This window comes from Salvia miltiorrhiza, unplaced genomic scaffold (genome assembly GCF_028751815.1).
Source record: "Salvia miltiorrhiza cultivar Shanhuang (shh) unplaced genomic scaffold, IMPLAD_Smil_shh original_scaffold_269, whole genome shotgun sequence".
NCBI lineage: Eukaryota > Viridiplantae > Streptophyta > Magnoliopsida > Lamiales > Lamiaceae > Salvia > Salvia miltiorrhiza.
The window spans coordinates 490,921-503,479 of NW_026651514.1; the positions used below are offsets into that span (position 1 = coordinate 490,921).

General features: G+C 38.1%; 1 protein-coding gene across 3 annotated transcripts; it reads right to left on the reverse strand.

Annotated features, from left to right (window-relative positions):
* Positions 1 to 2,894: 2,894 nt before the first annotated feature.
* LOC131003774 (uncharacterized) lies at positions 2,895 to 7,344 on the reverse strand. Of its 3 annotated transcripts, none has more exons than XM_057930323.1 (7): positions 7,046 to 7,175; positions 6,379 to 6,452; positions 6,130 to 6,284; positions 5,046 to 5,263; positions 3,827 to 4,436; positions 3,230 to 3,730; positions 2,895 to 3,150 (listed from the first exon to the last, which is right to left on the reverse strand). In XM_057930323.1, the coding sequence occupies exons 2-7, from the start codon at positions 6,426 to 6,428 to the stop codon at positions 3,053 to 3,055; spliced, it is 1,632 nt and encodes a 543-aa protein (XP_057786306.1). In that variant the 5' UTR covers positions 6,429 to 6,452; positions 7,046 to 7,175; the 3' UTR covers positions 2,895 to 3,052. The 3 variants fall into 3 exon arrangements, with proteins under 3 accessions (XP_057786306.1, XP_057786307.1, XP_057786305.1); XM_057930324.1 differs by having other exon boundaries at positions 6,379 to 6,490; positions 7,046 to 7,168; XM_057930322.1 differs by lacking the exon at positions 6,379 to 6,452 and having other exon boundaries at positions 7,046 to 7,344.
* Positions 7,345 to 12,559: the final 5,215 nt, after the last annotated feature.

Consider the following 12,559-nt stretch of genomic DNA (forward strand, 5'->3'; position numbering starts at 1 on the left):
TTTAGCAGGTCTTGTTATTGAGTAATGCATGTCAAATAATGCTTGGTTTTAGTGTGAAATATTTTGCTTTGATCAACAGAGAGTCATATGCGAGCCACTATTGTGTGTTTGCCGTTTGGTGAGTGATATTTGAAAAAAAATTAAAGACCCTCTTGAGTTGCCTTAAAATTACTCTTCCGTCCAACGAATCTTGACACATATTCCTTTTTGAGCATTTTTAAATAAGGTAATAATTGTTACCTTATTTGTGGGACAGAGGGAGTATTATTTAAATATTTAAACTCATACGGCTGCGCTTAGTTTACGATAGTATTACCTTACCTCCATCAACGAATAAGTACTCTATTCCACATATTTTTTTTTTGGATAATAGTTTAATTTTAAAAAGTTTTTTTTATTAATAATTTTGAAGAAATGCAAAATAATTCACATATACTCCCTCCGTCCACTAATTCAAGGCCTTCTTTCCTTTTTGGGACGTCCACCAACTCAAAGCCTATCCATTTTTAGTAAGTTTTTATTTATATTTAATTGGTGGGTCTCAAAACAATACACTTTTTCTCCACTCAACTAATAAACAATACATTAATTGTGGGTCCCTTTCTCCACTGAACTAATTAAAATACATTTTTTCTTAAAACCCGTGTTTTGCTCCTTAGGTCATGAATTAGTGGACGGAGGGAGTATATCTTTAGGTAGCTCGAACCTCCTTCCTCCCAACCTACTAATTGGAGGAGTGTTTCAAGAGCTTATAAGATGTAATTTTTAAGAGCTTATAAGTTGTCAAAGTGTTTGGATAATTGAGCTTATAAGTTAGAGAGAATTTTTTTTGCTAGAGAGAGAAAATATTTTTTTAGAGAGAGAAAATCGAAGAAAAATGAACTTAAATGATATATGATGAAAATAATAAATTATAGTTAAAAAATATTTGTAAAAAGATTGTTGCATATGAGATTATAAAAAAATAAGTTGGGGTAGAGGAACTTATTTTTTGGGGAGCTTATAAGCTCTTAGAGCTTATTTTTGGAGCTTATAAGTTGTTGAGGAGCTTATTTTGCCAAACACTTTGAAGGAGTTTATAAGCTCTTGAGGAGCTTATAAGCTCAGCCAAACACCCTCTTAGTTGCCCTTTTGTCATCTATTTCAAAATTCTGTGTAAAAAATGATATTTTGATATAATAACTAGAGGTAAAAGAGTAAATTCTATAAAGAGCATTTAATTTGATGAATATGATAGGTAAGATTAGTAGAAGAAAATGATTAAATAATCAAATCAATTGAGATAAAATCATTCAATTTAATGTTAATTAGAATACGAACATCACAAATCGAATCATGCAAACAAAATATTTAATTAAATTAGATTATTTTATCAATTATCGTATCAGTAGAGTGATAGCCTAATGCTAAAATTTTGTGTATTATATGGCGCAATATTTAAATTTTCTTTTTAATTGTTAATTAATAAAAAGACAAATTGCATGAAAATACCTCACTTTATACCAAATTCCGATTTTTTGATAAACTTTTTAATTGTAGCAAGAAATTGAACGACCTTTCAATTTATTGCAATTGGCATCCCCGATATTTTTCCGGCCAAATTAAATTAGGGGTTTTGCTTGCGTGTCATTAGTATCTGATATGTCACCCTCTCCCTACCACGTCACCCTCCCCATCCTCCTCCCACGTCACTCTTCCCTCTCCCCCCTCCCCTTCTACCCGTCAGCTATCCCCCTTTCTCCACTGCCGCCACTTCCGCCGCCCTCCCCCCTCTTTCCCTCTCTCTCTCTCTCTCTCTCTCTCTCTCTCTTCCACTCGATTCCCGACAGATTCAAGCAGGAAATTGCAAAGGAACGAAGGGGAGGCCCAATCTTCCTGCTCCTTCCGTAAGCGGCTGATTTCAGCCCAATCAACCGCTTCCTTCCTCTGCCTCAATTTCATATGCTTGAGGAACGAAAGGAATGAAGGGGAGGCCCAATCTCTCTGCCAAGTTCTGCCGCAGCCGCCGCGGCTCTGCAAATCCGGCGAACACCGGCTTCCTCTGCCTCAATTTCATAAGCCCTAAATCTCCTCTCACTTCACAATTTGCGGTTGAGCCCTAAATTTCCTCTCTTCCTCAATCTCAACGGAAACACACAATTGGGGGAGAAAAGTCGAACCCCGGTTGAGCCCTAAATTTCCTCTTCCTCAATCTCAACAGATCTATTGCTGCCGCCTCTGGGAGCCCAACAAGAGTCGACGCGCCTGGGTTTCTCGATTCGCCGTCGGGCTTGGGGTTCGTCCCTAGTCACAATCGCCTGGATACCTCCCGGAAGATCCGCTGCCACAACCGCCGCTACAATTTCGTATCTGAAATTTTTAGGACTCGAGAGTTGTGTTTGAGACGATTGGTGTGTCAATTCTGTTGGTGGGGGAGGGCGGCGAAGGGGGAGGTCGGCGGAGGGTGGGATTTTTGATGAGAGAGATAATGGAGTTGGGAGAGAGAGCGTGTGTGTGAGAGAGAGGGAGTGAAGAGTGAGCGGGTGGGTGTGATTTTGGCATTTTTATGCCACGTTGGCATTCCAGCTTCCACGTTGGTGGTTCGGCTGCCAACTCAGATTTAATTTGGCCGAAAAGACACCGGGGCTGCCAATTGCAATTAATTGAAAGGGCGTTCAATTTCTTGCTACAATAAAAAGTTTGTCAAAAAACCGAAATTTGGTATAAAGTGAGGTATTTTTATGCAATTTGCCCTTAATAAAAAAAAGAGTAAAGTTTTCCATTTTCTTGGTACATAATAACATCAACAAATGAATGTTTTTCCCTTTTCCGTTTGAGTAACAAATCGAAGACTGCCGGAATTTTAGAACTATGAAAGGAAGCTATAGTGCTTTAACGTTTGTTTGCGCGCGAGCTTTATTTTTGTCCCTCTGAATTATAGAGGGTAATGGGATTCCAATGACCAATGTAGTGAAGTCTACATAATTCGAGAATCAAAGTATTTCTATTCGATCAAATACAAGTAGAGTTGAGCAGGCGCACCTGCATATTAAGAAGCTGCATTTCACAGAGATTAAGGCAATGAATTACTTTGAGTACCGGAAGTCGGAATTACTGTTGGCGAAGATTGGAGGCCTAGTAATTCTTCTCTGCTGTATTTTAATCTTTGATCTGCGCACATTGTCATTAAAGTGCTGACTATAGAAATAGGATCATCATCACCAAAGAAGACATATTTAAGATAACTCACCTAGAAAATTTTGACCAGATCCAAGGGGTGGCGCGAACATTCTCCCTGGCCGGTTCTTGCTTTTTGGGGTCCTCGTAGTTGCTCGTGATGGAGACGAGTGTTCTTTTATTTTGTCGAGAAACTCGTGCCTCACTTCAAGTTGAGGATGCTTTTGGCAGAAATGCAAGAGAACATCCTTTGTTAATAGCCAGCACCCCCTGAGATCAAGAATTTCCAAGGCTGTAGGAGGGGCAAAAGCATCGAGCCCGATATCCGTCACCACAGCATCACGAACACCAAGATGTGTCAATTGTGCAGCTGAGGAGATGTGATATAATGCTTCGTCTGTGAGGGAGACACTTCGCAGAGATAAATAGCTCAATCTGCTCATGTTAGTCAGAGGGCGCACTGCCGCATCCTTAATATGTAATAATTCCAAGTCCAGGCTTTCTAAATGATTGAGGCTTTCTAGTGCAGAAAATGATGGGACCTCATCAGGAGCGCTGCCCAATTGCATCAGACCTGGACAGTTGAAACATCAGACGAGTTAGTCTCCATAAGTTCGCCAAAAGCAAGATAGAGAAACTAAAAAGTGAGCAGATGGTGCCAGTAGCACACCTTTCACATGCGTTCTGCTCAGGTCGACGACTTTCAGCGCCGGCATCATGCTAATAAAAGATACAGCTGCGTCATCAATGGGAGTGCCAGACAACAATAGGGTCTCGAGATTCGGAACATGGCCAGCTAATGTATTAACACCTTCTGAACTTACTTTTGTATTGTTGAGATTCAAGTGTTTCAAACTTGGTCCTATGCGTACAATGTGTTCAACTGAATCGTCAACCAGTCCACTACCACTCAGGTTCAAATCGCTCATTGCGTTCATAGAAGACAAAAAGCTATACGACTGAAGCGCAGAGTTGGACATGTCTAAGTAAGAAAGTCTACTGGTTTCAACATGTTGGAAGGCTTCTGAAATGTTACTAATTATAGCTCCAGAGAATATTACTTTCTCTAGACGAGGTTTCTGGTCCTCTCCTTCAGATAGAGAATCTATAGTGCAGTTACTCATGTTTAGGCATGTAAGAGAGGGCAAATTGGGCAACGTTGTTACATTGGTCCAAGCTAGGTTTAAGAAACTCAAATTTGGGAACATCTTGAGTACAATCGCACTATCATTAGATACTTCACTCCCCCAAAGGTCTAAATGTTGCAACTTCGTGAGAGTCTGTAGATTTTACATTACGTCAGTTTTGACATACAAGTGACAGATAATATGCTTTAGAAAAGGCAAAATGAAAGACAAAATGTCAGAAGCACCCACTGTAAGTGAACACCAAAATCCATTCTTGTTCCATTGATATTTGAAGAAATCAATTCAAGATAATAAAGTGCACATCAACATGATTCGAGAATCATTAGAAAAGACAGGAATGAAGCCGAGCAGCATTATACAATGTTTTGTTTCATCCTTTAAATGGAAAACACTACTCCAGAAAATATTCATTTAAATGTGGAGGACTCGACACCGGTTTATAAATGTTAGAGAGTCCTAAATAATTAGTCTGAGCACTGTGATGTTTCAATCATAAAATTTTGCGTTTAACTGTATTTGTAGAACACCTTTATAAAATAGGAAATAAAATAAAATCTTACTGCAGGTACAACTATTATACTAATACCTTTAACCAGGATAATAAATCATCTTTAGGGTAAATGGGGATGAGAAAGAACCAAAACCAGTTTAGTGTAGCTGCGCCCTCAAGTAAACTACACTACATGTATGTGTGTGTGTGTGTGCGTGTGTGTGTGAGAGAGAGAGAGAGAGAGACTGCACCTGAAGAGAATTCAGAGCTGAATCAGTGACAGGTAAACCGCCCAGGTCCAACAGCAATAAGTTTTGCAGCGAAGCGAGAATTGCAACACCATCTGCAGTAACACCTGTTTCAGAGATCCGTAACTTCTCAAGGGCCGGAAGTGATAATAGATGTTGTATTCCAGCATCTGTTATCTTGGAGCATCTTGAAAGATCCATCTCCTTTAAAATTGTCATGCCTGAAAAAAGTGTACGACTAACTTCTTATAGCAAGGTCTAAATGAAACGTGAAACGTAAAGCTCTTAAGAGTAAAAATTGTAAATTGAAATTAGCTATACATCAAAAATAAAAGCACAAATTGTATATACACTAGATCAGAGTAACAATTAATGAAATGTCTTTTCCAAGGATTGAATATCACCAAAGAAGAATAGTACAGCGATTCCAACTGAATGGTCATAAAAGGATCTGAGAAATCAAGGGGTAAGAGATATGAGCTAACTGAGTATACTACCACTGAATTAGATAACTTAAAAAGAAAACAAAAAGAAATGAAAAAACTCAATTAACAGCTTAGGGTGAATACAGATGCATACATGTGTTGTCTAAATTTCTCTACAATTCCTACCTATAGCTAATGATAGAACTAGAATAGATATTTCTTGTTACCTACTCGTGCAATCCCGTATTCCTGCTTTTCTATCAAAGTCTAATTCTAATCTTCCTCATAAATCTGATATGGTGCCCGTATAGTCCAAAATTCTGTAATAGTATAGTCCAATTGTGACAGGTAATAAATATCAAGAGTTTGCAGTATTTGACTGATCATAATTCTATATATTCCATTTACAATAGAAATTCCTAGGGAATTCTTTTTAGTATGTTTTCTTTTACGGGAGTATAATTTTTTCCATCAACCTATTTATACTTTAAGAATTTCTTTCTTTTGGATTTTCTATAAATTCTTATATAGAGCCCATGTATCTCTCGCCATCAATTCACACAAAAACACTTAAGGAAAATATTCGTGATATCTTCACATGTATTCTTGTTCATAAATGCACACTTCTAATTATGGGTTTGAATGAATTATAAAAACTGCACCTGTTATGTTCCAAAGAGCTGCATTATTGATTTTATGGCAGTCTGACAGAATCAAAGAATTCAGATAGCGGAATGCACCCAAGTATGCCATCCATTCAGCATCCACAAAGCTTTCACCCCTTAGATCGATGGCCTCTACACTGTATTTGAAAACTCTGAAGGGTGACATAAAAGATGGTATCAGAACACTTGCATGAAAGAACATTTGGAAAACATACATCTAATATTGATCAATGAAAGATGGATCACCTTTCTATGAGAAAGTGATCCATTCCTACGCAGAGTATCCACAACAACATTTGCTAAACTGAGAACTATCAGCACTATTCCGGAAAAGGTAAAAGCGAGTCATCATTGCTTGCTACAGCAAATATTGATCAATTTTTTCATCTTCAAAAACTTGATGTAATACATTGAACGCACGAAGAAGAACATCGTTATCAAACAATTCAAGCGACATACATGGATCATTATCAGTCACTTATTTTCTCAAACAGAATACTTATCAACTGCTAAAAACTACTAATTCCACAATCAATGACATGCAGATCATGGATCATCAGATTAGGATTCTCAAAAATGAAAGTTCAGAAGAATACAACAGTGATCTTCACTCGCACATTACACGAATCTAATTACTTTATGCATAAATGTCATATGTATTTTCTAGCATGCAATGTGATCTACAAGTTCACAGGATCAAAAAATTAGTTGAACCTATCATCGAACACAAACAAATCCGTGCAAAACAAAATGAATCGTGCAAAATTGGTTTCGCGAGCATCCCTCTCGTAATTGCCTTCGCCGTTAGAGTTGCAGAAACTCAGAAATCAGTATAATCTCACGCGAGCAGCTGAATGGATGGATAATAACCCAGCTAACGAAGAAAATTTCTAGGTTTATTAAGAAAACATACTCGAGAAGAGAGGGATAAAGCATGCGGCGGTGGAGGAGATGGCGAAGGAGAGCCTCAGCGAGATGAGACGGCATGCGCTCAAGAGTTCGCCGCTGCCTCCGCCACTTATCCACGGCGACGGCGCTCTCAGTCGCCGCCTCGATGCACATGCGCACCAACAAACTCTCCATTGTTTTAGTTCCTCAGTTTCAGCTGCGCCTTCTTAATTTTAAGAATATTTTGAGGAAATTGGCCGACAATTGATAAATGTATATAACTATTGCGGATTGATGAGGAAGAATTGACTTTGAATACTGAAGTAGGGGTGAGCAAAATATCCGAAATCCGAATATCCGATCCGAACCAAATCGAAATTTAAAATTTGGTTCGGATTTTTCGGATTTTCGGATCGGATCGGATTGAATTTTAAGCAAATTTCGGATTTTCGGATCGGATCGGATTGGCACCTTAAAAATCCGAAAAAAATCCGAAATCCGAATTATATTTATAATATAATTAATATTATAATATTATAAATAAATATATATAATTATTAGTTTTTAAATAGTTAAATATTTCTAAATTCTAACCCTATACTCCCATTTTGGTTGATTATAATTAATGGCTTGTTAATTATGACCTTAATTTGATTGTATTATCTAATATGTTAGGTTGACATCTATTTCGGATTTTTCAGATTTTTTCGGTTTTCGGATTTTTTTTTGACATTTCGAATTTTTTTTTCACATTTCGGGTTTTTCGGTTCGGATCGGATTTTATCCGAAATTTTTCGGATTTTCGGATTCGGATTTTCAAATAATACGGTTCGGATCGGATTGAATTTTAGGAAAATTTCGGATTTTCGGATCGGATCGGATCAGGCAAAAATCCGATCCGAAATCCGAATGCTCACCCCTATACTGAAGATTAAAAAAAAGAGCACAAATGAGATCGAGGAAACAAATGAGGAAAACATATAGAAAAGTAAAAAGGACAATTTCGTTGAGTGGGCTTCACGCACGTCTGCGGTCTCCTTAATGATTTCCTATTTTCCTAGCACTTGTTTTCTAATGAATTCTCGGATTCAATTAACTCGGTTTTGATTAAAAACAAAATTGCTGTTTTAGATTTTTATCAGTCAAAGTAGTCGCTCTCTCTCTCACTCACACAATTTTATGAAATTACAATTAGCAGCTTAAATTTGAGGTTATAATTTGTTTATAGTCTAGAATCGGGATTTGCATCCGATCATAATAATAATAATAATAATAATAATAATAATAAGGAAAAGAAGAAGGTAGAAATTGAATCTTGATCTTACTCTTTAACTCAAGAGTCCTACCGCTCAGATGTTTTCGAGAGCGGTGATTATTTTCTCTTGTGACAATTGATTTTTCTGGGGATGATAAAAATAATCAAAGGACTTGATATGCAAAGGAATTGGTTTTAGTGTTTTTATCTTGATCTTTCAAAGCAAACGCTCGTTAATAAAAACAACTAAAGGCTTTAAATATCAAAAATTTTCAATTCATCAAAATAAATAAGGAGTTAACTTTACTATTTTTATCTATCACGACTAATCTTCCAAAGTAAACGTCTTTTAAAGTATAAAATCCCTTACACATATTATTATTTTCTAAAAATAATTTACACATTATTATTAAATTCAATTGTTCTTTCGATGACAGTAAGACACCTCTATGTAAAGAGTTAGGTCATAGTTCCCATTTTTCCCCAGGTTCAATTACATGCGTTTCTGACTTTAATATTTTTGCAAAATAAAAGAATCGCAATTGAGACAACAGTCTTAAAAGTGAGGCAAAAGTTGGTTGATGAATAATTTAAAGTTCGAATAGCTTCCTTTTGTTGATATTAAAGCCGGTTTTTTGAACCGACAACTTTTAGTTAATGCAGCTGTTTTTTTGTCTACTCTCTTAGTTTTTCCCAAACCTCATTAATCTGTCTTTGCAGTCTAGAATTCTCTTTTAAGTTGTACTCTAGATCCTTCCATTGGTAGTTTAAATACCTCTATGTATGCTGTCAAGAGGGCACCAAAAAAACAGAGCTCTCCATTTTAGTTTTGAATACTACTCTCCATATTTTTCCTCTTTCCATTATCTTTGAAGCTCTCTTTTTATTCCTTCATTTTGGTTTAGATCTTGGGCTAGTGAATACACTTCACTATATTATATTTCACATGGTATCAGAGCCATCAAGGCTCTAGGTGTTTTTTCAAGATCCTTTGGTGAAAGGTTCACAAACATGGTGCTTCAAGAATGGAAACGAGCGGACGCATTGGAGGGCTTGGGTTGGAGTTACTCAATCAGTCCAACTACAAGGTGTGGAAGACGTGCGTCGTATCTCGTGGGAGAATATCTGTGGGATGTTGTTGATGGAAACAACACAAATGCTCCAATAAATACTCTCGAAAATACTGAAGCGACAAGGAAATGGCAAAGGCTGAATTTGTCTTGAAAAGGTCCATTTCTCCAAGCATGTTTGATCATATAATAGGCTGCAAATCAACAAAAGAAATATGGGAGACTCTCAACAGGTTGTTCAACAAAAAGGATGAGGCTCGACTTCAGATATTGGAGAATGAGCTAGCGAACACCACACAAGGTAACCTTTCCATTTCATAATATTTTTTGAAAATTAAGAAGCTATGCTCCAAAATATCGCTTCTGAATCCAGAAGAAGCAATATCTGAGGCAAGGCAAAGACGTTACATAATCCGGTGATTGCGTCCAGAATACATCTCGTACATCACATCGATACAAGGATGGAATCAACAACCATCTTTGGATGAGTTCGAAAATCTCTTGTCCTCGTAGGAGACATTGGCGGAGCAAATGGCTAGTATCACTTGGAACGAGGCCTTACCGTACTATTCTGTGCCAGTTGAAGGGTTTTGAACTTATCAAAGTTGTCCACCTTGATTCGGTTCCGTTCGACTTGGAACGAGGCCTTATCACGTCAACTTTCAAGATAAAAAGGCCACAGATACTGAAGTACTACCAGGTGAGTTGTCTTTGACCTCTCTAACAAGATTATAAGGGTGTTTGGTTGTGTACTTATAAGCTCTTCAAAATAGCTTAGGTTAGAATCTTATAAGCTCGTGAGAAGTGTTTTGCAAAATAAGCTCATTAAAGTAAGTTCTCCACTAAATAAGTTACTCAACCCCAACTTATTTTTTCATAATTTTATAAGTAACAATTACTTATTTTATAAAAAATATTCTACTGTGATTTTTTATTTTCATTATATTGCCTTTTAATTTCATCTTTTTTAAAAAAAACATTCTAACTATATTTTTCTTCTTTAATTCACAATTCTCTCCAAGCTTATATAAGCTCAATTATCCAAATACTTAAATAATTTATAATTTGTTTAGATACATCTTATAAGCTATTATAGATTATCTAAAATACTAAGTTTTAGCCAAACATCAGCCAAATCTATAAATGGTTATCACTAATATGTAAAATGTGTAACTCGTGAATTATTGACATATTTGATATTGTTTATTGTTCTTGTGTTGGTGCAGAATGTTATTGATAACATGTACAAGAGTTTGAAGTAAGCCTTTTCGCATGCAACCGAAGAAACAATCAACTTTAGCAGTATGAAAAGTTCAAAGCGAAAGCGAAATAACCCATGAAATTGACTGATTTTGGATTATGTATTGTTGGGAACCTTGTGGAATATCCTAACCCTTGTTTTGATGATACCAAAATTCATAGGACTTAACTGTAATAGACTAGAATTGTTTTTGAACTCAAGTGTTAGAGTTCGTTTCTAGTTTAGTTTGCGGTGTCGAAGACTGAAGAACGAAGGACTGAAGACTGAAGACTGCAGATAACAACTGAAGTATCAGTTGAAGAATCAGTTGAAGACTGATTACTTAATGCGCGCAATGGACTGATACTAAAGTCAAGTATCAGTTGAACATTCCTCCTAGGACTGATCTTCCAACGTTCAGGGGAAGCCACGTACTCACAAAGTACAGCCGCATTAAATGCAGAGATCTCAGGATCTTATCTCTGTAGAGGTCATTCCTATCTGATGGTTACTTTTCAGAGACGTCACATCTCCTGTCCATCAAAGAGAGTCGTTTCCACCCAGACAAGGAACCTCGAAGATTGAAGCCTCAGCCCAAATTCGAATTGCTCTCCAACAGAAGAAATCTTGAGGACGATTTACGCCAACGGATCTATTCAAGAGTTCTCCTACAAATAGCGCTCGAGGATCACTTCAACCTTCACCGATTCAACGACATAAGCTGAAGCTCTGCCAAAATTGCTACTCAGCCTTAAGCTTAAACTCCCCAAAGCTTGAATTGAAGAAGAGAATTCCAAAGCCAAAATCAGTCACTGCTGATTACCAGGGCTGGGAATCGGGTCGGGTTCGGGTACCCTACCCGAATAAATCGGGTACCCGAACCCGAAAACTGACCGAAACACCTACCCGATCCCGAACCCGATTCTGAAATCGGGTACCCTAATACCCGACTCGGGTACCCGAATCGGGTATTCGGGTACCCGAAATTACCCGACCAAAATGAATTGAAATTAAGCTGCGAGAATTGGAGAGCAGAAATAGAGATTCAAAAGTAATAATTAAATTCAAACTCATGAGTAGAAATACAGAACACACAATTTAATTTGTGAAGTGGCCGGAGACGGCGCTGCTGCTGCGGGGTCGGAGCTGCGACGTGAGCGAGGCGTTGCGTCTGAACCGAAGGCGTCGGTGCAGCTGCTCTCTTGAACGAAGCCTGGTAGGAAAGCAGGGAGGGGTGGAAACGATTCAATAGGTTGACGGCGTAGCTTCCGGCGACGGGACGACAAGCTGGCGGCGCGGCTTCCAGCGATGCAATGGTGGGAGGGATTTGGGTCGACGAGTTTAGTGGGTGTTGGTACAGAGACACAAAGAAGCAGACAGAGACAGGGAGTAGGGCTGGGCTTGAATGAATTCAATTCAAAATTAATTTCTTGACGATGGCAAATGACAGGCGGCGAGGGGCGCCGTTGGGTTGGGGGCGGCGGCGGCAGGAAAAGGGGGGGTTTACTTAGGGTTGGGATTGGGGATTACTTGGGGCTGGGATTGGGGGTTACTTTGAAATGGCAAATGGGAACGGTAGTGGGCACTGCTAAGTTTAATATAAATTTAATTATATAATTTAAAATATATTAATTAAAAAATCGGGTAATTCGGGTATACCCGATACCCGATCGGGTATACCTGATACTCGATTTTTTCACACCCTAAATACCCGACCCCGACCCCGATCCTGAATTTTTCGGGTATAGGGTACCCGATACCCGATTTTTTCGGGTCGGGTAATCGGGTACCCGATACCCGATCCCGAACTTCCCACCCCTACTGATTACACACATTCTCTTAGACCCTAGGCATATATCTATTTACCCAGAAGCCAAAGGTCAAACTTGCTTCAAAGAACTTGTTCTTTGTAAGTATAGTTGGCACTCGTTCAAACCTCCCCCCATAAGAGTATTTTGAGTGATTCGGAGGTCA

What these genes read in the sequence shown, in the direction of transcription:
- LOC131003774 (XM_057930322.1), bottom strand. Translation starts at nt 7,215, where the DNA reads ATGGAGAGTTTGTTGGTGCGCATGTGCATCGAGGCGGCGACTGAGAGC. An exon ending in GAGCAGAACGCATGTGAAAG is followed by an intron (nt 3,731 to 3,826) that starts GTGTGCTACTGG and finishes TCAACTGTCCAG; the next exon opens with GTCTGATGCAATTGGGCAGC. An exon ending in ATCTGGTCAAAATTTTCTAG is followed by an intron (nt 3,151 to 3,229) that starts GTGAGTTATCTT and finishes CAATGTGCGCAG; the next exon opens with ATCAAAGATTAAAATACAGC.